The following is a 27,237-nucleotide window of genomic DNA, read 5'->3' as shown; positions in this document are numbered from 1 at the left end:
GAAACTCTCTCAAAATAAATAAAAACTGTTTAAATAGTTGTTATACTGTATTGTTTAGAAAATAAGGACAAGAAAAAAGTCTGTACATGTTCAGTATGGATGCAGGTTGATTTTTTTCCCCCCCAAATATTTTCGATTCTTGGTTGAATTTATGGATGCAGAACCCACAGATATGGAGGGTTAACTGTATGGCTTTTTGCTAGATTTGGGCATTTTTACTATGCTTTTCCAGATGTGAGCTCCTGCGGTTTTTATATCAGCTTTTTTTCCTACTGTAGTCTGTATAAGCCAGAATTTTAATGTCATGTCTGTGTTTTATTAAGACAGTGTTGAGTAATTATCTCTTTACCTGACTTTAATGTATTATTAGATCAAAGTCAAAATATAGAAAGCCACCTCTGTGCATGACCTAGAGCAGTTCTCAAGTTTTTGGTCTTAGGATCCCTTTACATTCTTAAAAATTAAGGTACTCAATGAGCTTTTGTTTATGTGGGTTATACTTACCAATATTTACTGTATTAGAAATTAAATGATAAATTTTAAACTACTCCTTCAATAATAATGTTAACTAAATATTTTTTCAAAAATAACTGTTTTCTAAATAAAGTGAGAGTGAGAAGAATGGTATTATACTATATATATTTTTTGCAAATATCTTTAATGTTCATCTTAAAAGGAATAAGCTAGATTCCTTTTTTTTTTTTTTTTGAGACAGTCTCGCTCTGTTGCCAGGCTGGAGTGCAGTGGCATGATCTCGGCTCACTGCAACCTCCGCCTCCCGGGTTCAAGCAATTCTCCTGCCTCAGCCACCCAAGTAGCTGGGGCTACAGGCATGTGCCACCATGCCCGGCTAATTTTTTTATTTTTAGTAGAGACAGGGTTTCACCATGTTGGCCAGGATGGCCTTGATCTCTTGACCTCGTGATCCGCCCGCCTCAGCCTCCCAAAGTGCTGGGATTACAGGTGTGAGCCACCGCGCCTGACGGAATAAGCTAGATTCTTATATCTGCTTCTGCATTCAATCTGTTTCCATTTATTGGCTTAGTTGAAGCATATGAAGAAAGTCTAGTCTCACACAGATATTATATGGTAGGAAAAGTATTTTATTTTGGAGACAGAGTCTTGCTCTGTCACCCGTGCTGGATTGCAGTGGCACGATCTTGGTTCACCGTAACCTCCTCCTCCTGGGTTCAAGCGATTTTTGTGCCTCAGCCTCCCAAGTAGCTGGGACTACAGGCGCCTACCACCATGCCCGGCTAATTTTTTTTGTATTTTTAGTAGAGATGGGGTTTTGCCATGTTGCCCAGGCTGGTCTCAAACTCCTGAGCTTAGGCAGTCTGCCTGCTTCTGTCTCCCAAAGTGCTGGGATTACAGGCGTAAACCACTGTGCCTGGCTGAGAGCAGTATTTTAATATAAACCTTTTCAGATAGTTGTGGATATTCTTCAGTACTACACTTTGACCAGTGGTAGTTTCTAAAAGATTCATTGCAATATGGAATCTGGCACCTTATCAATGACCTTTTTGTACTCTGTTAAATTAGAATCCGTTGGACTATATTGGACTTTGAATAGATCTTTTACTCATGCATTGTTTTGTAACGTCATGCATTGGAATTTATTTCAAAGTTCACTGAATTATGCAGGTCAGAAAAGTCCAAGTATTAGGAAGCTTCAAGTTCATAGTACTGCTGGTTGCAAGGCCAAAATTCTGATTGTTATTTCAATGTTTGAGTTTTATCATTGACAAAAGTTGTTGTTCATTGTTTCCCTTGAAGTAACAGATTGACTTCATTCATTTTTGAGAAAATGCCTGCTAAATATCCAAGTCTCTCAGTTTGTCTCTCATTTATTCTTTCAAGTGAACTTGATGTTCTAGGAAAAAAGTTCAGCTTGCACCTCAAAAAGTTGCACAAGTACGTTTCCTTGAGGCAGCTGCAACAGAAGTGCTTTAAGCGTATTTCCCATTTGTCACATACTTTTTTTTTTTTTTTTGAGACGGAGTCTCACTCTGTCGCTCACACTGGAGTGCAGTGGTGTGATCTTGGCTCACTGCAGGCTCTGCCGTCCGGGTTCAAGCAATTCTCCTGCCTCAGCCTCCTGAGTAGCTGGGATTACAGGCACCTGCCACCTTGCCCGGCTAATTTTTGTATTTTTAGTAGAGACAGGGTCTCACCATCTTGGCTAGGCTGGTTTTGAACTCCTGACCTCAAGTGATCCACCTGCTTTGGCCTCCCATGTGCTGGGATTACAGGCATGAGCCACTGCACCTGGCCCCACATAGACTGTTGAAAAGATCTCTGTTGGCAGGGCATGGAGGCTCAGGTCTGTAATCCTAGCACTTTGGGAAGCCATGACAGAAGGATTGCTTAAGGCCGGGAGTTCAAGACTAGCCTGGGCAACATAACGAAACCCTCTCTTTACAAAGGAATAAAAAAATTAGGCCTGGTGGTGTGCTTCTGTAGTCCTAGCTACTTGAGAGGCTGAGGCAGGAGGATTGCTTAAGCCCAGGAGTTTGAGGCTGCAGTAAGCCATGATTGTATGACTGTACTCTAGCCTAAGTGACAGAGGGAGACCCTACTCAAAAAAAAAAAAAAGAAAAAAGTATATGTATTTGTGGTTGATATCTGATACAATTAATATTTTTACAGCTTCCTCAAAGACATTCATAAGTGAAATATCTATTTTTGTGAGAGCGCTTGACAATTGAAGAATACAGTGATTCTTATTCTTAGCACACTTTGGTTGGTACTGTCTTGATTTGTGCTAAGGACTAGTATCTTCACCCCCATTACTTTTGTACTGTCAGTGTAAATGTCAGTACAGTGAAAATGCCACATCTTAGTATTAGGATGAAAATAGTTTTGATCTAGGGAATAAAATGTAGCTGTTATGCAGTAAAGCTCTTGACTGTCTCTTAATGTTGATCCTTAAAGGAAACAGACTTCATAGAAAATAGCAGCTGCAAAGCCTGTGGCAGCACTGAAGATGGTAATACTTGTGTAGAAGTAATTGTTACCAATGAAAATACGTCATGTACCTGTCCTAGCAGTGGCAATCTTTTGGGGTCCCCTAAAATAAAGAAAGGTAAGTAAATAATTTATTTTTAAAATGAACTCTTAACTCTATTCTTTCTTACTGTTAAATGTAAGAGCTTTTAGAGATTCTGTGAGCTAGAATTTTAAAACTGCTTTATAGTTCCAAGAATATCATATAATTTAGTCAGATACTTAATATTTCCTTTTTCTTTGTTCTTTGACTGATTTTTGACAAAAACGAAAAATGGTAAATTCCTAATCATATTTTTGTTATTTAATTTACTTTCTACTTAAAAAAAAAAAATCCTTCATTGGAAATGTTCTACTTTTAATAAGCCATTAATTATGAGATTTTTCTGTGGTCCCCAATGGGTTCACTCTTTGTCCTAATATACTTATTGGTATGTTAATTGTAACTCTCACTTGATTTGTTCTCAGGCTTATCTCCACACTGTAATGGTAGTGATTGTGGATATTCATCTAGCATGGAAGGGAGTGAAACAGGTTCTCGGGAGGGTTCAGATGTTGCCTGCACTGAAGGCATTTGTAATCATGATGAACACGGTAGGCTCACATTAAGTTTCCCAGTTATTTCTACTACATGGCTGACTTAAGAACATAAATAAGAAGGATTATTGATTTCTGCAGGTGATGACTCTTGTGTTCATCACTGTGAAGACAAAGAGGATGATGGTGATAGTTGTGTTGAATGTTGGGCAAATTCTGAAGAGAACAACACAAAAGGAAAAAATAAAAAGAAGAAAAAGAAAAGCAAGATACTGAAATGTGATGAACATGTAAGTGTCATAACTTGTAATTCTTAAACCTTTGCTGTTGAGGACAGAACACATGTTTTCCTTGGAGTGGCATATGTGCAGCTTAGCTGCCAGGATTTACTTTTTTTAGAATGAGTTCTTTATGCAGTTCCATAAACTGCTCATCGTGTGAGAGTGTGTGTTGGGGGCAGAGAGAGATGTGATCATTTGTCCAACAGTCCTTGTGAGTCAGAAATTCAATTGTTCTTTTTATACTTTTAAATTTATAAGCTATGTAATCTTAAACAATTTGTTTAGTCCCTATCATATTAGGTTCTATGAAGGTGAAGTGAATGTATATTGGCAGGTGTGGCATAGTGTCTAGTACATAGTAAGTGCCTGGTAAAATGAATGCCAGCTGCTGCTATTACTTAGTATTCCTTCTAAAGGTTTAATACTATGTCAGGATTTTTTTGAGATGGAGTCTCACTCGGTCGTGTATACTAGAGTACAGTGGCATAATCTTGGCTCACTGCAACCTCTGCCTCCCAGGTTCAAGCAATTCTCCTGCCTCAGCTTTCTGAGTAGCTGGGATTACAGGCGCATGCCACCATGGCTGGCTAATTTTTGCGTTTTTAGTAGAGATGGCATTTGACCACGTTGGCCAGGCTGGTCTTGAACACTTGACCTCAAGTGATCCACCTGCCTTGGCCTCCCAAAATGTTGAGATTGTAGGCATGAGCCACTGTGCCCCGCTTTTTTTTTTTTTTTTTTTAAAGAATAATTGCTATTATATTATGCCTTTTTACCTGTGAAATCCTTTGCTGTGGTATCAGATCCAGAAGCTTGGAAGCTGTATTACAGATCCAGGTAATCGAGAGACCTCAGGAAATACCATGCACACAGTGTTTCACCGTGACAAGACCAAAGATACACATCCTGAAAGCTGTTGCAGCGCTGAAAAGGGTGGGCAGCCATTGCCTTGGTTTGAGCATAGGAAAAATGTATCACAGTTTGCAGAACCTACAGAAACGTTGTTTGGTCCCGATTCTGGAAAAGGTGCCAAGAGCTTAGTTGAACTCCTTGTAAGTATTCCATGTGGTCTTACTGTACATAATTGTTTGGGAACGAGGTGGATGTGGGAGGGGATAGTATTTGAGGGCTTAAGGTAGGTAGTTGAAGGAAGCTTATGAGAAATTAAGGGTAGTATTTCATTATTCTTTGGGGACTTCATTTCTGTCCTTCCACTCGTGGTTTATGCAACTACTCTGGAACACGTTTCCATGGCCGCCTCTGTCTCAGTAGAAGACATTATAGGTACTCCTTGAGTTACAGTGGGGTTACATTCCAAAAAACCCATTATAACTCAAAAATACTGCTGAGTTGAAAATACATTCAACATCCCAATAAACCCTTTGTAAAGTTAAAAAAAAAAAAAAAATCCCAAGTAAGGCTGGGTGCGGTGGCTCATGCCTGTAATCCCAGCACTTTGGGAGACCGAGGTGGGCGGATCATGAGGTCAAGAGATAAGACCATCCTGCCCAAAATGATGAAACCCCGTCTCTACTAAAAATACAAAAATTAGCTGGGCATGGTGGCGTGCACCAGTAGTCCCAGCTACCCGGGAGGCTAAGGCAGGAGAATCACTTGAAGCCAGGAGGCAGAGGTTGCAGTGAGCTGAGATCGTGCCACTGCAGTCCAGCCTGGTGACAGAGTGAGACTTTGTCTCAAAAAAAAAAAAAAAAAAAAAAACCTGAGTAGAACCATTGACCATTGCGTCAAGTCAGGACTATCTGTAGTTGGGAGAAAGGATAGAAGTAGCATTATATTCACTAGTCTGCCTCCTTGAAGTAGGTTACTGTAAGCAAACTTTGCCTTTCTGATTGGCAAGTTATGGTAGCCACCCTTCCATACCAGAAAGAATATACAATTTGAACTAGAGGTTGCTTTCTTCTTTTAGGTGTCATGTAGGATAAGACTCCAGTTCCTGAGACTTTTTACCTGATCCCAACTGACCCAGTGCATAGTATAGGTGGCCCTTGGAGGAGGGGAGGAAGAAGAAGAGTGGTGTCCTTTCCATTAGAGTCCTGATGGAACCAAATCCTTTGGAATACTAGCTTTTTTCTTTTTCTTTTTTTTGAGGTGGAGTTTTGCTCTGTTGCCCAGGCTGGAGTGCAATGGTGCGATCTCGGCTCATCGCAACCTCTGCCTCCCAGGTTCAAGCGATTCTCCTGCTTCAGCCTCCTGAGTAGCTGGGACTACAGGCTTGTGCCACCACGCCTGGCTAATTTTGTATTTTTAGTAGAGATGGGTTTCTCCATGTTGGTCAGGCTAGTCTCGAACTCCCAACCTCAGGTGATCTGCCTGCCTCAGCCTCCCAAAGTGCTGGGATTGCAGGCGTGAGCCACCGTGCCCAGCTAGTTTTTTTCTTTTTTATGGTTGTGAAGTTTAGTTTTAATATTTATTTATTTATTTTTTGAGGAGTCTCGCTCTGTCGCCCAGGCTAGATAGAGTGCAGTGGCATGATCTTGGCTCACTGTAGCCTCTGCCTCCAAGGTTCAAGTGATTCTCCTGCCTCAGCCTCCCAAAATGCTGGGATTACAGGTGTGAGCCACCACCTGTATAAGTTTAATGTTTAAAAGTTTTAATGGTTGTAAAAGTTTAATGGTGATGCTGTGTAACTTCTTAAGTAGAAAATGGTTATCTTTTACTTAGTTTGTAGAGATGAATGTTTCAAGGTAGGACTAGCTGGAGATACATCTGGCTACTTAGAGTGTGGTAACTAGTTGTAACATCTTTAATTAGTTATTTTTTTAAGGCCAAGGTATGGTGGTAGTTTGCTAGGCTCATAGGCTTCTAGGAGAAATTATAGATTCAAGGTTTCAACTCAAGGAGTTGGATTTTATTCTCACTACTTTCTTAGGCAGAATGACATGATGCTTATTCTGCAAACACTCCAATTAAAGGCTTTATGTGACTGAATTGAAACTAAAAAGTTAGACTGGTTTAATTTTTAGCTGTCCTCCTCCATTACATAACATTTTGCATTCTTAAGTCATAGTCTTAACTACTGCTTTAATTTGCAGGATGAGTCTGAATGTACTTCAGATGAGGAAATCTTTATCTCACAAGATGAAATACAGTCATTTATGGCTAATAACCAGTCTTTCTACAGCAATAGAGAACAATACCGACAGCATCTGAAGGAGAAATTTAATAAATACTGCCGCTTACATGATCACAAGAGGCCCATTTGTAGTGGCTGGTTGACACGGCTGGAGCAAATTAAATAAATAAAATAGCTCTGTCTTTCAATGAAACACTCACGATGACTACTGCGCCTTCTCTTTCGAAAAACTCTTAATTTAGTGACTTATGGCAAAGTTTTATCTTAAATCAATGTGATTCTTTCTTGTTTTGGGAGACGGTGGAGGTATCCTCATTAGTTTGTTCTTTCTTCAGGCTTGTGTCTTTAGTTGCGTGGCTGCGCAGGCCTGCCATATGATTTAAGCCATCTCTTTTCATGAAATGTTTCTCTTCCTGTGAGACTTACTAAAGCAACTTAGTGGCAAAAAGTAATGTTGTACTTATAATTCTGTACAGAAATGACAATGAGCTGAATATATGGTTTTACAAAGTAGACATCCACTTGCAAAATGTTTGGATGTAATGTTAAAGCGCAATGTGCAAAATTTAAAATAAAGAATATTTATTAATACGCACAGTAAAATTTGGTGTACATGTTTCTACTTAATATGTGGCAGTACTTTAGTATTTGCCACTTGTGGACTTGATGCTTGGCCAGTGTTGATGTTAGAAAGGATGAAGGACAGAGATACAGATTGTTGAAGAAAAAAATCTTCCTTTGATGAGAATTGACAACTGAGAAAAGCAGTTTTCCAGTCTTTTTCTTTTGAGGAGATACTTTAAATACTTGCTACCATCTTACTTTCCCATGAGACTTGAATTGCTATTATTAAAGGTTCCCTAATACATAACACAAAGTACTTCTTAAATTCAGAGGTTCATATTGACCTATAAGAATAAAAACAAAACTTGGCAGAATTTCAACCAAGGGTTGCCCGGTAAGTAATTGCTCAACATGTAAGACTGGGCTCAGAAGGCTGCACTGAGAGCTAACCACATTGTGGGCTGTGTAAGTGCATGTGAGGTTCAGCCTTATCTGGTATCCAGTAACAAAGTCACTGTGGTCTTACAGTTTACTGCTGTCACAGCTGTGAGTACTGAAGGAGAGAGTTCCCCCCAGGAGTAGCATTTTGCTGCCATTTAAAAGATCCAGTCAAATAGCTCCGTAGACACATGATGCTTAGAGATTTGTGTCTACATGTTTATAATACTTGGTGGCAGCATAAAAATCATGGGACAATCAGTACTTCTGTGCAATGGAGGTGGAGTGAATTTTATGTGCTTTTAATCAGATTTTGAGTCAGATTTCAAGTGGGCAGCAGCAGAAACTTAGATTGAATTTTCATAGTGCCATTTCTTGGATCCACCTCCTGAGTTGTCTTTCAAATCTAAATGTTATATAGGAATGGGGCAGAGGTAAAAGGACTCCTCTTGGACCCTTTTTGATTTCATCCCAGAATCTAAAAAATGACTGTGGGTCTCCCACAGCCCTTGGCTCAGAGGTTAATCCCCTCTTCACCACTGTTAAGAGTCAAATGTTCTTTTGAGATCCCTAAAAGGAAAGGCTGATTTAGTTTAGTTTTAATCTTTGCCGTTGGGGCCAAACACAGGATAGGCAAATGAGTGTTTTTGAATGAATAAACCAGCCACATTCACCGCTTACCCCATTGCTTGCTGGAAGGGAGTCAGGTGGTTATTCAAAGATGCTTTTTCTTTAAGAGAATGGCTATATTAAGTACGCAGTTCTCAGCACTTCTAGTAAAGCGAGCTCTACTCTGAACAAAACCAACAACCCAAGAAGCGATAATGATGTGAACACAGTTTAGGAGCACATCCCTGGCCTAAGACTGGACTGCCTGTGGTCCAAACCATGCTTCACCACGTCAGTATACTCATCTTTAAAATTAAGATACTAATATGTGCTATCTCAGCGCGGTTGTGTAGATTACTGTGTTTAAAATGCCTGCTACACCATAAGCAGCAAATGTTAGATACTGTTTTAATCTTTGGCATATATCATGATACATTTGCTACAGTGGGGTAGGGGTAAGCGTGGAGGTCTAGGGCAGTTAGACACAGTGGGCCATTTAGGGACAGAATACCCCAGTACACGTGTGCTTGGGAGTGTTTCAGTTCTCCGTGGCTAGTAAAGCCAAGGGATCAGGTAGGGTGAATGAGTCCTTCCCAAGGTCACCCAGCATTGATGGCGGAGACACTTGGCGTTTTCTGGGCCGAATCCCTTCCCATCAGCCACCGGCGGGTTTGGGAGGGTGTGGAAGAGTGTTGGAGTCACCTTAAGTGCCCTTAATTCCTCATCCTGGCATTAGGGTTCAGGAGTAGAGAAGGGAGACTAAGCGGGACGCTTCAGTATGCGCCCTTGGGGCTGAAGGAACCTCCCCGCTAAACCTCGGTTTCCCTGACCCCAAAGGGAAGCTCTCACTGGGGAAGCGGCGCCGCCAGCTGCGAGGACGCTCCCGCGCAGCCCGGTTTCCCTACGCCGGGGCGGCGCGGGGGGGCGGAGGGGCGGAAGGGGCGGAAGGGGCGGGGCGGCCGGGCCGCGGCGGCCTCCGACTGGATACGGCGGATCGCCGGTGGCCTGAGGGTGGCGTCCCGGCCGGAGGCAGGCCGGGACTCTGGTGGGTCTAGGCGCGGATCGGACGCGAGCAGGTCGGCGGCGGCGGCAGGAGAGCGGCCGGGCGTTAGCTCCTCGACCCCCGTGCCGGGCGAGTCCAGCGAGGCGGACGGGCGGCGCGGGCCCATGGCCAGGCCCGGCATGGAGCGGTGGCGCGACCGGCTGGCGCTGGTGACGGGGGCCTCGGGGGGCATCGGCGCGGCCGTGGCCCGGGCCCTGGTCCAGCAGGGACTGAAGGTGGTGGGCTGCGCCCGCACCGTGGGCAACATCGAGGTGAGGCCGGGCCGAGGGCGGGGACGCCACGGGCGGGTCGTTTCCCCGGAGTCGGGTTCACCTGCCGGCCACGCCGGGGCCCTTTGCTCTAGTGGGGGCGGCCTCTCGGATCCCTTAAGGCAGGCTTCTCCCTTCCCCGTGAGTCTCGTCTTTGAAGGAGCCGTTTCCCCTGACAGCCCCTACTCGAGTTACCGAATCTCTGACCCCGGCATCTCCCCACCCGCCCCTCGCGTCTGCCCAGGGTATTGGCCCGAGGAAGGGGGAAGCCGGAGGTCGGGGGTGGTGGTCTCGCCCCTGTGGCCTTCTCGCCCCCGGCGGCCAAGTGCCTCTAATTCCCAGAAGTCACCCACCACGCAGGGCAAGGTGGCTGGCCAACCAGATGGGCAGGAGCCAGGACTGAGGGTGGGGTTGGGGTGGGAGCTTTACTGAAGAGCCTCAGCCCCGCCCTCTCACCTCGGGGGGTAACTCATGCCCAGTGGCATGAGGAATGAATGGAATATTCTTAGTGGGCTTTCCTCCACTCTCCTGGGGCGAACAGTGGGTAAAATAGGGCGGAAACCTTGAGAGGATAAAGCAGCCTGGAACTCCTTACTCTTCTCTTGACGTGGGGTTGAGAGCCCTCAGAGCTCAGAGAAAAATCAAGATGGCCATTTTGGAGCAGGGAGGAATTTCTGTCCTAGGATCTCTCTGGATGCGCCCTGCAAGCTCACTCTCAGTGTCGGGCTAGTGCTTAGCTGCAGGGCTTTATCTCCACCGTGCTCAAAGTCCTCAGGCAGGGAAAGGGTAAGGAGGCCTTGGGTGGGGGCAGAGGGAGAAGGTATACAGGAAGGAGGACTGTCCCCTCCCCTGCTGCTGACCAAAGGTACGCTTTATAACCCAGATAATCCCAAGGTCACCTGGCTCCATCACTGCCCCACTCTTTCCTCCCTTTATCCTATTCTGAGGAGCTCGGGACCCAGCCCCAGCCTTGGAGCCCAGAGGATCAGGCCAGGGATTAAACAACTGGATTCCCTAATTCTGAAGCCACTCTTGCCTTCTCACCTACTCCCCTACCGCAAGCTAGCCAGGAAGTGGGGGCCTGAGCCCCAAGGGGATCCCCAGGCTGATCACTCAGTCCCAGGGTGACTCCATGTCTGAGAGGAGAATGCCCCTGTTGTGAGGGGGTGACATGATGTTGTAGATCATTACTGAGGGGAGGTAGGGAGATCAGGTGGCACAGGTAGGGCAACAGGAAGGCAGTGACAGGGAGAAATACATTCTGAGCTCATCCCTTCTGGTTTTCTTGTGGCAGGAATTTTGAGTCTAGAGGAGGAAGCGGGAAGATGTATGCCAGGGGAGGGGAGAGCTGCAGTCTTCCTTGCCCACAGTCTGCTTTGATTGATTCATTCATTGATGTTAAAGCAGAATTTGGGTTCTAGCTTCCTACAGAGAAAACTCCTGTTTCCTGAAGTGATCAAACGTGGGTAAAATCTGGTGAAGGGGGGTTTCTGATTCTCAGAGGACTATACCTTTTGAACTCAACAGAAAGTTAAAGCAGAAAAGAATGTCCCAAGACACCCGATCCTGTCCTTTATTCCTGGCTCGGCTTGGGAGGAGGAAGGGGCTCCAGGCCAGGGCAGCTGGCCAAGCTGGCCTTCCTCTAGGGCACCGCATGCCCCTTCCCCCTCGCCCACGTCTACACAGTCACCTTCACAAGGCTCAAGTGCCCAGTCACTGGCTTCCAAAGAAGGCCACAGAACATATTTTCTTCTTGCCTCTGAATGTCAGCTTCCACCTGGGCTGCCTCTCAGTGGTTCTGCCTTCTCAGGTCTTTCTTGGCATGCTGAGGGCCCAGAGATGCACAGGGGGTGTTCAATGGCACCTGCCACCTGACTTGCCTCATAGTCTCCTGAGAAACCTCAGAGGGGAGGGTGGTGCACCAGGGCTCAGAGAGAAAGAATCTGTCCTGACTTTCTGACCCTCCTTTAGGTAGGGAGAGAAGATTGGCAGCTGGGCTTGGTTGAAAGGCATGTCTGAGAACTCTGAGCCAGTTGGCTGCAGTTTGCGAGGGGAGGGGAATAGTTCAGAGATGAGGGACTGGCTGACACAATGCAGGGGAAGAGGCTGGGCTAACCAGCCCAGTGATTCTCGGGACTGGTGTAGAAGCATGAAGTGGTGGAGAGGCGCATATTACCTATGGGCAGAAGAGGTGTTCCTGTTGAGGAAGAGGCAGAAAAGAGAGAACACTCCATTCTCTAGGTCCCTGGCCCCTGCTCTACCCAGGACTTGAGTTTATTTATTTATTTATTTATTTATTTATTTATTTATTTATTTAAGACACAGTCTTGCTCTGTCACCCAGGCTGGAGTGCAGTGGCGTGATCTCAGCTCCTGCAACCTCCGCCTCCTGGATTCAAGTGATTCTCGTGCCTCAGCCTCCCAAGTAGCCACCACACCCAGCTAATTTTTGTATTTTCAGTAGAGATAGGGTTTCACCAAGTTAGCCAAGGCTGGTCTCAAACTCCTGACCTCAACTGGTCCACCCGCCTTGGCCTTCCAAAGTGTTGGGATTACAGGCATGAGCCAACGCGCCCAGCCAGGACTTGAGTTTATAGTGAGGCTTCTCCATTGATCACAGCCTTTTCCCTTCATCGCTCAGGGAGCATTGTCATCCCTTAGACTTTGACCAAAGAGGACAGACTTAGGGGATGGGCAGTCCAACATCTACGTGGCTGAAAGTCATCTGCCAAAGGAGCGTGTTTTATGAGTGTGACGGGGATGGGGGTCTGAGGCTGGCTAGGGAGCCGTGGGAGTGAGCTGCTCACCCCAGTCAGACCCCTGTTGGGTTTCATAGGAGCTGGCTGCTGAATGTAAGAGTGCAGGCTACCCCGGGACTTTGATCCCCTACAGATGTGACCTATCAAATGAAGAGGACATCCTCTCCATGTTCTCAGCTATCCGTTCTCAGCACAGCGGTGTAGACATCTGCATCAACAATGCCGGCTTGGCCCGGCCTGACACCCTGCTCTCAGGCAGCACCAGCGGTTGGAAGGACATGTTCAGTGTAAGAGCTCCAAGCCTCCATCTTCCAGGTGGAGGGTGGGGAGGAGAGAGGGGAGCCAGGGGTTTGTGAACCAGAGTGCTGCTGGGGACAGGACATCTAGGAAGAGGGAGCTTTGGGTTCCCACCTGGGGAATCTTGACTCTCTCGGCTTCTTGCCCTACCAGAGGGATAGAGAGTGGATGAATGGCCATATCAGCTCTTCTCTTCTTTGAGCCCCTGGAGGTAGTTCTTTTTTTTTTTTTTTTTTTTTTTTTTGAGATAGAGTCTTGCTTTGTCACCCAGGCTGGAGTGCAGTGGCATGATCTCTGCTCACTGCAACTTCTGCTTCCCAGGTTCAAACGATTCTCCTGCTTGAGCCTCCTGAGTAGCTGGAATTACAGGCGCCCACCATCAATGCCCATCTAATTTTTTTGTATTTTTAGTAGAGACGGGGTTTCACCTTGTTGGCCAGGCTGGTCTCAAACTCCTGATCTCAGGTGATCTGCCCGTCTTGGCCTCCCAAAGTGCTGGGATTACAGGCATGAGCCACCATGCCCAACCTGAAGGTAATTCTTAAAGTCTAGAGTGATTTCCTTGTGTTAGAAGAAAGATTGTTAGGGAAGAGAACTGCTGCCTGTTGAATGTTTCCCACTTGTCAGCCCTGTGCCTGGGTGCTTGGGAACGTGATGTTATGGGAAGAAAAGGAAAAGAGAGACAAGTGATGATATTCTTACCTAGCCTCACTAGTAACTATGTGACTTTAGGCAGGTTGGTTACCTTCCTTGAGCTTCAGTCTTGTCACATTTAATTGAGATGAACACACCTCTATCATCAATATCTGGGGTCACAACTCCAATGTCCCCTGGGGCCAGGTAGGTACATAAAGGAGTGAGGGAGGTTAGGAGGGGTCTGTGGTATGTGAGGAAGCACACAGCCACTACTCAAATCCTGCATAGTTGCTCTATGGTGGTGTGGGCCCAGTGTGGCCTGATTTGATGAAATTTTTTTTCTTTTTTTTTTTTTCGAGACGAAGTCTTGCTCTGTAGTTACCAACCAGGCTGGAGTGCAGTGGCGTGATCTTGGCTCACTGCAACCTCCGTCTTCTGGGTTCAAGCTATTCTCCTGCCTCAGCCTCCTGAGTAGCTGGGACTACAGGCAGGCACCACCATGCCCAGCTAATTTTTTTTGTATTTAGTAGAGATGGGGTTTCACCATGTTGGCCAGGATGGTCTGTATCGCCTGATCTCGTGATCCGCCTGCCTTGGTCTCCCAAAGTGCTGGGATTACAGGTGTGAGCCACCGCACCCAGCTGATCTTATGACTTCTTTGAGAGAAGTGGGGAGTCTGATTTTATGTGACACCCCCCTACTCCCATTCACTAAAATGTCAGCTCCATGAGGGCAAGGATTTTTATCTGTTTTATTCTCTGGTATGGCTTGATACCATAAGCACTCAAAAGATAGTTATTGAATAAATGAAACTTTCCAGTACATGTTGGAAGGGTTTTTAAAATGTTTTGAAACCATGCACAGGCCAAACCCGACTTTCAGGACATGGGTTTTCAACTTCTGAATGGTATGATGGGGTGATAGTAGGGTATAAAAGTATCCTGAGAAGTTGAAAGCAGTGTGTGAATGGGGTGTTCTTTTCTCCCCACAATCCTTTCCCATCTGCTTACAGTAGACTTAGCACCTCATAGATGCTTGGGCCTGGAAATGAAGCCATGAAAATGAAGCCCTCAGCCTTCTTGGAGATCAGAGCCATGGTCCTCACCCACAGCACATGGGTCTCTAAACCTGGACCTCAACTCGCCCATCTGTAAAATGAGGGACTTACATTAAATTCCTACAGCTCCTTTCAGCTTGAACATTATCTGAGTCTATTAGGATCATCCTATAAGGCATCTTCTCTTTCCCTGCCCCTGATACCCTAGACCTGGGAGATTTACTCACCTGGTCCCAGGGGATCTATTTCTCCTACTCTACCTGCCAGGGGCTGAGTTTTCTGCCTCACATCTTGCCAAGAAGATGAGAAACACGGCTGGAAACCTTGTCCTGGCACCCATCTCTTCCTACTGCCATGAACACCAAGGCAGGTTCACACCAAAGGTGTTCTTTTCCTCATGGCAGGCTCTGACACCTGATTAAGAGAAACATCTAATCTCCCGCTGGTTCCCTCTCTTCTTAAGAGGAGAGGCTTGAGGACCTGCTAAAAGCTTTATCTCTGCTTGTCCTCTGGGTGAGGCTAATGAGTGGGGCCAACAGGTGGGGCAGTGTAGGTGCTTTACAGCAGACACGCCTTCAGACCTCTGTTCCCTGAAGGGTGGGGATGTGGGGGTCACCTCTGCCAGAGGGAGTAGGAGTGGCAAGTTACCTGACCCTCTAGAGTCTCCATGCCTAGTCTTGTAGATGGAACCCAGGTTAAAGGAAGGCATAGAAAGGAGGGTCAGGCCTTCTCTTCTCTACTCATCTCGAGGGAGGGGATGGGGAAGGAGCAGAGAGTAGCTGAAGAAGGCAGGGAGAGGCTAGGCTCTGTGCCGGAGGAGAGAGATTTGTAAGCCATTTTGGTAAGGATTTTGAGCAGTTTAGGAGGGAGCAGGGCCAGAGACTGTCACAGAGAAGAGAAGAGTAGGGTATTTGGGGGAAGAAATGGAAATGATTCTCTATGGAAATTAGAGGGTCTGTGCTACTGTTCATAGAGGAGATGGCCAAGACAGAGTCTCCTGGGTCAGGAGTGGGTTTGAAGGGTTTCCATTCTTGTTTGCAGGAACTTGGGGGGTCAGCCAGGTGAGGAGCTACCTCTGCTATCAACTGGGGGTTGCAGCTTTAGGGAGAGGGGCATCTCATGTAGAAGACAAGATGCCCTGTGCCTCTGGCTGGTCTCTGGGGGACCTGGACACTGTTTTGGAAGGCCACACTGCCCCCTGCCCCCCTAGCATTCTGTGGCTCCATCACTTGCTCAGTTGGGCCGGAGTGGAGACACCTCATTGCCCTCCCTGGCCTGCAGGTGAACGTGCTGGCCCTCAGCATCTGCACACGGGAAGCCTACCAGTCCATGAAGGAGCGGAATGTGGACGATGGGCACATCATTAACATCAATAGGTGAGGGCAAGTGGCCAATGGGTACCACTCACCCACCAGGCTGGGTAATGTGCTGTAGCTCACCTGACCTCTTTGGACCTCAGTTTCCTTGGTGGGAAAATACGGATTTAATACCTGAATGGCACAATCATGGTGAGGGAAAGAATAATGTTGTCAAGTACCAGCCCCTGGTTGGCTGGAATGGGCAGCTCAGCCCCTTGCCTCTACAGCTGAAGCCTGGGGCCTCTCGTGGGACTAAGTGCCTCTATTCCTCAGGCCTGGGGATGAACCCCACCTCATGGCACAAAGAGTACTATGTACAGTGTCTGCCACTGGGGAGCCCCAGTCTGAGGGGAGACATGGCCTCTGCCTGCCCTGAGATGTCCCAATAGAACCATATCAGTGAACATACAGATTAGATGGAGAGAATTCTGACATTCTGCACCACCAGGAGAGTGCATTCTGTCGTCAGCTTAGGGACGACTTCCAGGAAAAGGAGGGTTTTCCAAAACTGTTTGAATAACCAAAATTAGATTAGTGAGCTGTGGGATGGCCAGTAGAGGTCCCCTTTAGAAGTCTTCCCGATGGGCATCTGGGTGGTGGGGCTAACCGGGTACGGCAGGGGCACCACTGGTCTCCCTGGAGCTTCATTCTCTCCTCTTTCCCCTTCCTCTCCCCACCCAGCATGTCTGGCCACCGAGTGCTACCCCTGTCTGTGACCCACTTCTATAGTGCCACCAAGTATGCCGTCACTGCGCTGACAGAGGGACTGAGGCAAGAGCTTCGGGAGGCCCAGACCCACATCCGAGCCACGGTGAGGCTGTGGCCTAGCCCTGGTGGGGACAGGGTGGCGCAGGCCCTCCCCACCCACACACACCGTTCAGGAAGCCCATGTTCAGAATGTGCCGCTTAGAGCTCCTGGGAGTGGACTGGGCACAGAACTGGGTGCTGCTGCTCCCGGCATGGCCCTATGCAGCCCTTCATTTCCTCATTTCACTGATCCAGGAGCCAACGACCAGACTTAGACTTTGAGCTGGGAGGGGGCTGACCTGAGGGAAAGCAAGGGACTGTGGGAAACCAGGTGCACAGTGGCTGGAAACCAGGAGTCCGGGCTCTTCTCTTGAAGGCCGCATGATCGTGAGCGAGTCACTGAACCTCCCTAAGCCTCGGCCTTCTCATTTGTGAAAAGGAGATGATGAGCTTTTCAGGGACACTTTTTTGTAAAACGTTTACCTGACATATAGGAAAGGCTCTGTAGATGGTAGGTATCATGGTCACTGCCAGTGGCAGCTTCGGAGGGAGGAGGCCGCTGCCAGATATCGGGCAGCCATCACTGTGAAGCTGGGGTTCTGTGGCCTCCATCCTCTCCCCTCGACCTCCCCAAGGCCTGGCAAAGCTCAGCCCCTGAGAAGGCCCTCTCTGTTGGCCCAGTGCATCTCTCCAGGTGTGGTGGAGACACAATTCGCCTTCAAACTCCACGACAAGGACCCTGAGAAGGCAGCTGGCACCTATGAGCAAATGAAGGTGGGGCCTCCCTCTGAGCCTGGTGAAGCCACTGACTCCCTAAATGAAGGCAGAGGGAAGCTCGGCCTTCAGACTCCACCCTTCCAGCCTTTGTGGCGCCTCCTGGAGGGTTGGGGTGGATGTGTGGATGCCACAGAGGAGCTCAGTGGTGGGAGGGAATTTGAGTCCATTCTGTCCTTGTCTCAACCCATTCCCCTGGTGCTCTCAGTGTCTCAAACCCGAGGATGTGGCCGAGGCTGTTATCTACGTCCTCAGCACCCCCGCACACATCCAGGTGAGTCTGGCCCTGACTGTCTACTCACTGGAGGAACCCAACCAGCCCCAGAGGAGGGGAGCAGGGAGCCCTGCAGGGCCGGGGGAGAGTGTTACAGCTGCCTCATGCCTTGTGCCTTCCACAGATTGGAGACATCCAGATGAGGCCCACGGAGCAGGTGACCTAGTGACTGTGGGAGCTCCTCCTTCCCTCCCCACCCTTCATGGCTTGCCTCCTGCCTCTGGATTTTAGGTGTTGATTTCTGGATCACTGGATACCACTTCCTGTCCACACCCCGACCAGGGCCTAGAAAATTTGTTTGAGATTTTTATATCATCTTGTCAAATTGCTTCGGTTGTAAATGTGAAAAATGGGCTGGGGAAAGGAGGTGGTGTCCCTCATTGTTTTACTTGTTAACTTGTTCTTGTGCCGCTGGGCACCTTGGCCTTTGTCTGCTCTCAGGTCTCTTCCCTTTGACATGGGAAAGGAATTGTGGCCAAAATCCCCCGCATCTTCTTGCACCTCAACGTCTGTGGCTCAGGGCTGGGGTGGCAGAGGGAGGCCCTCACCTTATATCTGTGTGGTTATCCAGGGCTCCAGACTTCCTCCTCTGCCTGCCCCACTGCACCCTCTCCCCCTTATCTTTCTCCTTCTCGGCTCCCCAGCCCAATCTTGGCTTCTTGTCCCCTCGTGGGGTCATCCCTCCACTCTGACTATGGCAGCAGAACACCAGGGCCTGGCCCAGTGGATTTCATGGTGATCATTAAAAAAGAAAAATCGCAACCAATCTGCCTTGGCTTCAGGAGTGTCTTTCCATTCTTTCCACTTCTCTGTGATCAGGGGTGCTTGTGTCTCAGAATTTCTTCCAGGTAGGTCCCAGGTGTGTGGATTGGGGGCCTCACTCATGGGAATATGGATTACCTTAGGTAGCAGGAATGGGTTTGTTTGGGCCTTGAAAACGTGTAGGAGTTTGACAAAGCGAAGACAGGTGTGCAAGGCTGAGAGGCCTGGAAGAGCATGCAGTACTGTGCGAAGAGCACAGAACTTAAGCACAGGAGCAAGAGGGGGCTGAAGAGGCAGCTCCTTCCTGCCTTCCTGGATCGCTGGGGGGCTGAGTGCTGCGCAAAAGAGTCTCGCCATTACCTGTGGGACGGGGGCGTTAGTGGGCTTGTCAGCAGGGACACGACAGGCTCAGAGTCACTTAGGAAGAGAATCAGCGGCCCGGGATAGGAAGTGACTGTTGGGGTCCTCCTGCTGGCTGGTGATGGGCCAGTGAGGAGAAGTTCTGGGAAAAATCACCAGCGCTGGGATGTGGGGAGGGAGGCAACAAGGCTGAATTGGTTGACCAGTAAGGCCAACCCATCTCCTTAAAGGGCCCTTCACTGGTGCGTGGGTGAATGCGGTCCCTGGCCTCCTGGGACCTCGAGGAACACAGGACGCAGCCGGTAGTACCGCCAGCTCAGCTCGCCGCTCCTCTAGCCCTGAGGGAGGCGCTGTGGGGACAGCCTGGCAGCCGCGCATGCGCAAAACACCGTCAGCAAGGGGCCGGGGAGGGGCAGGCTCCCGAACCCGGAAGCGAGGGACCCACGTGGGAGCTTGGGAGGGGGTGGTCGTGGCTCAGTAGTCCAGTTGTGGGTAATCCAGGCTGTTTGTTCCTGTCCGAGAGAGCTAGGCGGAGACAGCTGTCGAGTACCCTTCACCTCGGTATTGGGAGCCTGGGAGCGAACTGCGGCGCGGGTTACCGCTCCCGGGGACGCAGCAAGGGGCATCGAGTCCCTGGCGGGAGCTGCGCCATGGCATTGCTCTCGACAGTCCGGGGCGCGACCTGGGGTCGCCTCGTCACCCGTCATTTCTCCCATGTAGCGCGGCGTGGGGAGCGGCCTGGTGGGGAGGAGCTAAGCCGCTTGCTGCTGGATGACCTGGTGCCGACCTCTCGGCTGGAGCTTCTGTTTGGCCTGTCCCCGTGTCTCCTGGCTCTGCAGGCCGCCCGCCGCTCCGTGGCCCGGCTCCTGCTCCAGGCAGGTAAAGCTGGGCTGCAGGGGAAGCGGGCCGAGCTGCTCCGGATGGCCGAGGCGCGGGACATTCCAGTTCTGCGGCCCAGACGGCAGAAACTGGACACAATGTGCCGCTACCAGGTCCACCAGGGTGTCTGCATGGAGGTGAGCCCGCTGCGGCCCCGGCCTTGGAGAGAGGCCGGGGAGGCAAGCCCAGGCGACGACCCCCAGCAGTTGTGGCTTGTCCTCGATGGGATCCAGGATCCCCATAATTTTGGGGCTGTGCTGCGTTCTGCACACTTCCTCGGAGTGGATAAGGTCATCACCAGCCGGAGAAACAGGCACGGACGTCCCTCATTCTCTATGTGCCCCAACTTGGAGACGCAGCCGAGTTCCTAAGCACTTTGGCCCTTGGGTGATCCCTTAGCCAGACTTACCGGTCCCAGAACTCTCACCCCCCTAGCCCTTGGGAGCCCTGGGAGGGTAGGGAGCCGGGCTTGAGATGGCCCAGCCTAATGCGGGGAACGGGGAAACCTTGCAGCTGCCCGCTCACTCCAGTAGTCAGCAAGTCCAGCGCGGGGGCTATGGAGGTGATGGACGTGTTCTCCACTGATGACCTCACCGGATTTTTACAGGTAATGAGGGGCAAAAGGGGAAGGAACAGATATGAGCCCAGCTCAGCCTCTTCAAGGGGACGAAGCTAGCCCCTGGCGAGGGAGAGAAAGGGGCATGTTGGCACCGCTTCCTTTGGCCTTCTAAATCCCTCTGGGGATGGAAGGGTCCTGGAATTTTTAAAACGGCAAATGGAGCATTATCTGAATTCTTCCTAGCGTCATACCCTTTCCTGCACCCCTTCCCCAGGTATGCACCACTTTGCCTCTTCTGTAAGTCAGCCTCAGTGTCTACTTGCCTACTAGGTCGGGCTTCAGTAAATGCATTTTGTTCAGCTGTGGGGAGCTGGTGGACAGGAGACCTGAGTTCCTCGAATAGGGCACAGCTTGAAAGGATGTTTGAACAAGGAGATCTGTATGCCATTAATATCTAGCAAGAGACAAACCTTGGAAACCCCTCTCCCATCCGTCTTCAGCTGTGCTTCCCTTGCTGGACACAAGGAGGCAGTATTGCTCTGCATATGGAATCCCCTCTGACCATACCCGCCCCCCCAAACCCCACCCCAACTGCAGGGTGAGAAATTTTCCTCTTCAGAAGGAGGGGAGCTCTGGGCCCTGTCTAGAACAATGCTGTCCAATAAAAATATGGTGTGAGAAACATAGGTAGTTTTAGCTTTTCTAGTAGCCACATTGAAAAGAGATGACATTTTAAATAAATTGTATCCAGTATATCCAAAATAATATCAATTAACATGTAATCATTTTAATTATTATTAATATTACTAATTTTTTGAGAGAGTTTCGCTCTTATTGCCCAAGCTGGAGTGCAGTGGTGCAATATTGGCTCACTGCAACCTCTGCCTCCTGGGTTCAAGTGATTCTCCTGCTTCAGCCTTCCAAGTAGCTGGGATGATAGGCACACACCATGCCCAGCTAATTTTTTTTTTGTATTTAGATGGGGTTTCACTATGTTGGTCTGGCTGTTCTTGAACTCGTGACCTCAAGTGATCCACTCGCCTCAGCCTCCCAAAGTGCTGCGATTACAGGCATGAGCCACCGCACCTGGCTTTTAAAAAATATTATTAATGAAATATTTTACATTCCTTTAAAAAATATTTTACATACAACACACCTCAATTTGAATTAGCCACCTTTCAATTGCTTAATAGCCACATGTAGCTAGTGGCTACTATATTGAACAGCACATATCTAGAAGCATTTTTTGGCTTCACTATTTTGTAGAGAGCCCCTTTCTCCAAGCCTGATAGGAGATGAGGTTCCCACTCATCACTTCCAGCCCCTGAACAGGTAGCTTCTGAAAACACAGAAACACTGCAGAACATCCACTTAAGCTCCAGGCATCACATCTCCCTACAGTCATCAGCATCTGGCCTGGAGAGTGTCGTCCACCTGTTGCTGTGGAAGAGCTGGAGGTGCCCCAAGCAGGGGCCTGTGCTGGGGCCCTTCCTGCGTACTCAGAGACACTGCTCTGGCAATTTTCCTCCTCTTCCTGCAGCATCCACTTTTCTCTTACACTCTCTTCAGCATGCAAGCAAACATTCCCCTCTCACACTCTTGATCTCACACCAGTCAGCTCTTCCTCTCACACTGAATCAAAGGCTTCATCAAGGTCACCAGTGGCCTCCATGTTGCTGCATTCCAGGGTCTGTTCTCAATTCTTTTCTGACTTGACCCATCTGCAGCAGCTGGCACAGTTGACCACTCCTTCCTCCTTGAAACACTATACCTGCTTTCCTTCTGCTTCACCATGTCCTCTCTGAGAGACATTTTTAGTGGTTCTTCCTCAACCCCCTGACTTCCGAGCATTAGCATTTCCCAGATTTTAGTCCTCGGATCTCTTTTGTTGTTGTTGTTAAGAGATGGGGTCAGCCGGGCGCGATGGCTCACGCATGTAATCCCAGCACTTTGGGAGGCTGAGGCAGGTAGATCATGAGGTCAGGAGATCAAGACCATCCTGGCTAACACGGTGAAACCCCATCTCTACTAAAAATACAAAAAATTAGCTGGGTGTGGTGGTTCGTGCCTGTAGTCCCAGCTACTTGGGAGGCGGAGGCAGGAGAATCGCTTGAACCCGGGAGGTGGAGGTTGTAGTGAGCCGAGATCGTGCCACTGCACTCCACCCTGAGTGACAGAGTGACATGTCAAAAAAAAAAAAAGAGGTCTTGGCCGGGAGCGGTTGTTGTTAAGAGATGGGGTCTTGGCCAGGCACGGTGGCTCACGCCTGTAATCCTAGAACTTTGGGAGGCTGAGGCAGGTGGATCACCTGAGGTCAGGAGTTCGAGACCAGCCTGGCCAAAATGGTGAAACCCTGTCTCTACTAAAAATACAAAAATTACCTGGGCATGGTGGCGGGCACTTGTAATCCCAGCTGCTCGGTAAGCCGAGGCAGGAGAATTGCTTGAATCCAGGAGGCGGAGGTTGCAGTGAGCCGAGATCGCACCATTGCACTCCAGCCTGGGCAATAAGAGTGAAACTCTATCTCAAAAAAAAAAAAAAAAAGAGAGAGAGAGATGGGGTCTTGCTGTGTTGCCCAGCCTGGAGCGCAGTGGCACAATCACAGCTCAGTACAGCCTCCGAATTCCTGGGCTCAAGCCATCCTCCCACCTCAGCCTCCTGAGTAGTTGGAGATACAGGTGCACACCATCGCACCTAATTTTTTTCTTTCTTTTTTCTTTTTCTTTTTTTTTTGTAGAGATGAGGTCTCACTTTGTTGCCCAGGCTGGTCTCAAACTCCTGGCTTCAAGAAGTCCTCCTGCCTTACCCTCCCAAAATGCTGGGATTAGAGGCGTGAGCCACCTCACCTGGTCCTGGATCTCTTTTCCGTATATGTTCATTTCTTGTTGGTCTCATGTAGTCTCATGGCTTTAAATATTATCTGAATTCAAATTCCCGCCCAAGTGTATACTCTAGCCTGGAGCTTGGTTCTGAATTCCAGATTCACTCATCTAGTTGCCTACTCCACAGTTGTTGTTACTGTTGTTGTTGTTTTGCTGTCAGGTGGGTATTTCAAACCTAACATTTCTAAAACTGAGCACCTGTTCCTTCTGGAGCAACTCCATCCCTTTGGTTGTTTAGGTCAAAAACCTTGGCATCATCCTTAACTGAAGTTGTTTCCGTATTACCACCATTTCTTCCTGTTTCCACTGCTACCACTCTGGCCCAAGCAAGTCACCATCATCTGTTGACTGTTACTGCAGAAACTTCCTATCTGGCCTCCTTGCTTCTGCTCTTGGCTCTCAGCACAGCAGGCAGAGTGAGTCTGTTGAAGTCAGACCATGTTACTTCTCTGCTGAAAACCTTTCAAAGCCTCTGTACTGCTCAGATTCAAAGCCAGAGTCCTTCCAGTAGCCCTGGAGACCCTACCTCATGTGGCTGTTGTTCCCTCTTCTGTCTTGACGCCTCTCTTCCCACTGGCCACCTTACTGTTCTCAAACATGCCAGGGAGGCACTTGCCTCTGTGCTTGCTGATCTCTCTGCCTAGAGTGTTCTTGCCCCAGATGTCTGCACGGTGCTCCTCCTTCTCCTTCAGGTCTGCACTCAAATGTCACCTCAGTGAGTCCGTCCCTACCTGCCCTTCCACAAGGCTGGGATTTTGGTCTGTTTTGTTTTGTTCAGTGCCCTGTCCCCAGTGCCTAGAACAGAGCCCGTGCTAGGTGCTTAATAACTATTGACTGATTGACTGGATCAGCAAATAAATGAATATATGGGCAAGGCTAGGCTCCTCCTTGGCCAGGGCTCTGATGGAGATTTTTTTTTTTTTTTTTTTGAGGTGGGGGTCTCACTCTATCACCCAAGCAGGAGTGCAGTGGCGCAATCTCAGCTCACTGCAACGTCTGCCTCCTGGTCTCAAGAGATTCTCATGTCTCCTGAGTAGCTGGGATTACAGGTACCCGCCACCAGGCCAGGCTGATTTTTGTATTTTTAGTAGAGACAGAATTTCACCATGTTGCTCAGGCTAGTCTTTTTTTTTTTGAGACAGAGTGGAGTCTCTCTCTGTTGCCCAGGCTGGAGGCAGTGGCGTGATCTCCGCTCACTGCAACCTCCGTCTCCTGGGTTCAAGCGATTCTCCTCCCTCAGGCTCCCAAGTAGCTGAGACTACAGGCATGTGCCACCACACCCAGCTAATTTTTTTGTATGTTTTTAGTAGAGACGGGGTTTCAACATGTTAGCCAGGGTGGTCTCAAACTCCTGACCTCAGGTGATCTGCCCGCCTCGGCCTCCCAAAGTGCTGGGATTACAGGCGTGAGCTACTGCGCCTGTTTTTTTTTTTTGAGTTGGAGTTTCACTCTTGTTGCCCAGGCTGGAGTACAATGGCGCAATCTCGGCTGACTGCAGCCTCTGCCTCCTGAGTTCAAGCGATTCTCCTGCCTCAGCCTCCTGAGTAGCTGGGATTACAGGCATGCGCCACCACGCCCAGCTAATTTTGTATTTTTAGTAAAGACGGGGTTTCTCCATGTTGTTCAGGCTGGTCTCGAATTCCCAACCTCAGGTGATCCCCCTGCCTTGGCCTCCCGAAGTGCTGGGATTACAGGCGTGAGCCACTGTGTCTTGGCCAGGCTAGTCTTGAACTCCTGACCTCAGGTAATCTGCCTGCTTCAGCCTTCCGAAGTGCTGGAATTACAGGCTTGAGCCACCGCGTACGGCCTCTGATGAAGATTTGGTGAATTAGAATAGGAGAGGCAGGCGTGGTAGCTGACGCCTGTAATCCTAGCACTCTGGAAGGCCAAGGCGGGAGGATCGCTTGAAGCCAGGAGTTCCAGACCAACCTGGGCAAGATGGTGAAACCCCATCTCGAAAAAAAAATGCAAAAACTAGACGGGTAGGGTGGCGAGTGCCTGTAGTCCCACCTACTTGGGAGGCTGAGGTGGGAGGATCACCAGAACCCGGGAGATTGAGGCTGCGGTGAGCTGTGATCGTGCCACTGCACTCCAGCCTGAGCGAGAGTAAGACCCTATCTCAAAATTAAAATAAAAAAAGAATTAGAATATATCTTCTTCCCCCTTTCAGACCAAAGCCCAGCAGGGCTGGCTCGTGGCCGGCACGGTGGGCTGCCCAAGTGCAGAGGATCCCCAGTCCTCCGAGATCCCCATCACGAGTTGCTTGGAGTTCCTCTGGGATCGGCCTACTCTCCTTGTGCTGGGTAGGTGGATGTCCCTGAGTTTGTGCCCAGATTACATTTCCCGAGCAATTGGGTGTCCAGCTGGGCAACCCTAACCCTCAGCCCCATGCCCTGCAGGGAATGAGGGCTCAGGTCTATCCCAGGAGGTGCAGGCCTCCTGCCAGCTTCTCCTCACCATCCTGCCCCGGCGCCAGCTGCCTCCTGGACTTGAGTCCTTGAACGTCTCTGTGGCTGCAGGTGAGTCTACTCCCCCTTCCCTTTCCTCTCTCCCTCTAATCACGCAGGTGGGATTTGATGCCCTCTAATCCCATTTGCTGGCTGTTTGTGTGCCTCAGTTGCTTTATGTACAAAATGGGGAAATTACATCCTGTTGAGATGAGGGGATGCCTGACACATGTCTAGGTCTCTAAACATCCCTCTCCTCCGTCCTCTCTTCCCTTGTCCTTGTGTCTGTGCAGGAATTCTTCTTCACTCCATTTGCAGCCAGAGGAAGGGTTTCCCCACAGATGGGGAGAGAAAGCAGCTTCTTTAAGACCCCCAAGAACCCTCAGCCAGGTCTGAAGGACTCAGCATGGCTCAGCACCCAGGGCTGTCTTCAGGCTCAGAGAAAGAGAGGCAAAATGAGGGCTGACGTGGACAGTCCACAATGTTCACGTGCTGGAGTCAGGGATGGCCGCACCTGCCTCTGCCTGCTCCAGTGTGCGGGAGCCTCTGCCTGAGTGTGCACCAGGCCCATGTTTATTGACCACAGTCTCGGGGGGTAAGGGGACTGCGGTGGAGACCAGAGGAAGCTGTTTCCTGTTGTGATGTTGGACCTGTAGTAGGACATGGTAGTTTGTTAATTTCCATGGGAAGCCATGATGGCCTAGCATGGAGGGAATCTGCCCTCCCAGGCCCTGCCTGGAAGTTGAGGGAAAGTTTAGACATCTGCAGAGAGGCAGGCAGCCCAGCCCAGGGGACCCGTTCCTCTTGAACCAGTCGTTGCCTGTGGCAAATGTGTGTGTGAGAATGTGGGGGGTGGAGGGCGGGGCCCTGATGTGGGGTAGACAGTGCGCACCTCAGGCCCACACACGGCCCCGCCCTGGGGCCTTGAGCACAGGCCTCATCTTTCTGTGCCTTGGGACTCTGCACCTACCTCACAGGGTTGTTGTGAGGCTCAAATAAAACATCACTCAGCACGTGGGAGATTCTGGCCAATTCCTCCATTAGGTGGCAGCCTCGCTCTTCGGTCCAGTCTTCGGGCAGCTTCCACAGCCTCCTTGAGGGGAGACTCCTGGCTGCAGCCCCATGAAAGGCAACGGGAAATTAGCAAACACCTCCCACCCCACGGGGCCCCCCATGGGTGACTGAGTCAGTTCCCCTCAAGGGGAGGAACTGGGAGCAGACTTGCCGTTGATTGTACAACCGAGACAGATTTGGCACTCCTCCCCTCGGGTCCCAGGAAAGCAGCAGGAGCCAGCAGTATGAGGAGCATAGAAGTGTTTCTGTCCTGGTGGCACATTGGAACCACCTGGCATGCTTTAAAAAAACCCAACACTGACACCAGAGTCTGACATAATGGGTGTGGCGCCACCTGGCATCTGGCTTTTGAAAGCGCCACCATTGGTCTAATGTGCAGCCAAGGCTGAGGATCACCACTAGGGCAGGTGGACTCAAATTCCACACCCTTGACATTTTGGGCCAGATAATTTTTTGTTGTGAGAGCAATCCTGTGCACTGTAGGATGTTTAGCAGAATCCCCGACCTATACCCACTAGATGCCTGTAGCATGA

General features: G+C 49.3%; 3 protein-coding genes across 17 annotated transcripts in view; all 3 read left to right on the top strand.

Annotated features, from left to right (window-relative positions):
• The window catches only part of GGNBP2 (gametogenetin binding protein 2), a 141,419-nt gene extending 133,898 nt beyond the window's left edge, over nt 1-7,521 (top strand). For all 12 annotated transcript variants that reach the window (XM_054536783.2, XM_054536790.2, XM_054536789.2 and 9 more), the window contains 5 exons: nt 2,935-3,085; nt 3,475-3,600; nt 3,685-3,833; nt 4,628-4,876; nt 6,878-7,521. In XM_054536783.2, the coding sequence (XP_054392758.2) occupies nt 2,935-3,085; nt 3,475-3,600; nt 3,685-3,833; nt 4,628-4,876; nt 6,878-7,084 (882 nt within the window). In that variant the 3' untranslated portion in view covers nt 7,085-7,521. The remainder of the gene's footprint in view (nt 1-2,934; nt 3,086-3,474; nt 3,601-3,684; nt 3,834-4,627; nt 4,877-6,877) is intronic.
• A 1,958-nt stretch (nt 7,522-9,479) lies between these two features.
• DHRS11 (dehydrogenase/reductase 11) lies at nt 9,480-18,507 on the top strand. Of its 3 annotated transcripts, XM_009251548.4 has the most exons (7): nt 9,483-9,843; nt 12,676-12,885; nt 15,870-15,964; nt 16,628-16,757; nt 17,375-17,467; nt 17,676-17,741; nt 17,866-18,507. In XM_009251548.4, the coding sequence occupies exons 1-7, from the start codon at nt 9,697-9,699 to the stop codon at nt 17,905-17,907; spliced, it is 783 nt and encodes a 260-aa protein (XP_009249823.2). In that variant the 5' UTR covers nt 9,483-9,696; the 3' UTR covers nt 17,908-18,507. The 3 variants fall into 3 exon arrangements, with proteins under 3 accessions (XP_054392780.2, XP_024090957.1, XP_009249823.2); XM_054536805.2 differs by lacking the exon at nt 17,866-18,507 and having other exon boundaries at nt 9,480-9,843; nt 17,329-17,467; XM_024235189.3 differs by lacking the exon at nt 12,676-12,885 and having other exon boundaries at nt 9,482-9,843.
• Nucleotides 18,508-18,608: 101 nt separating this feature from the next.
• Nucleotides 18,609-26,643, top strand: MRM1 (mitochondrial rRNA methyltransferase 1). Of its 2 annotated transcripts, XM_002827305.6 has the most exons (5): nt 18,609-20,055; nt 20,256-20,349; nt 25,354-25,486; nt 25,583-25,702; nt 25,924-26,643. In XM_002827305.6, the coding sequence occupies exons 1-5, from the start codon at nt 19,118-19,120 to the stop codon at nt 25,995-25,997; spliced, it is 1,359 nt and encodes a 452-aa protein (XP_002827351.6). In that variant the 5' UTR covers nt 18,609-19,117; the 3' UTR covers nt 25,998-26,643. The 2 variants fall into 2 exon arrangements, with proteins under 2 accessions (XP_002827351.6, XP_054392774.2); XM_054536799.2 differs by lacking the exons at nt 25,583-25,702; nt 25,924-26,643 and adding an exon at nt 24,116-24,232 and having other exon boundaries at nt 25,354-25,448.
• Nucleotides 26,644-27,237: the final 594 nt, after the last annotated feature.

The sequence above is a fragment of the Pongo abelii genome, chromosome 19 (genome assembly GCF_028885655.2).
Source record: "Pongo abelii isolate AG06213 chromosome 19, NHGRI_mPonAbe1-v2.0_pri, whole genome shotgun sequence".
Taxonomy (NCBI): domain Eukaryota; kingdom Metazoa; phylum Chordata; class Mammalia; order Primates; family Hominidae; genus Pongo; species Pongo abelii.
The sequence above is the reverse complement of the archived record's forward strand: the minus strand, read 5'-3'. Positions and strand labels throughout refer to the sequence as shown.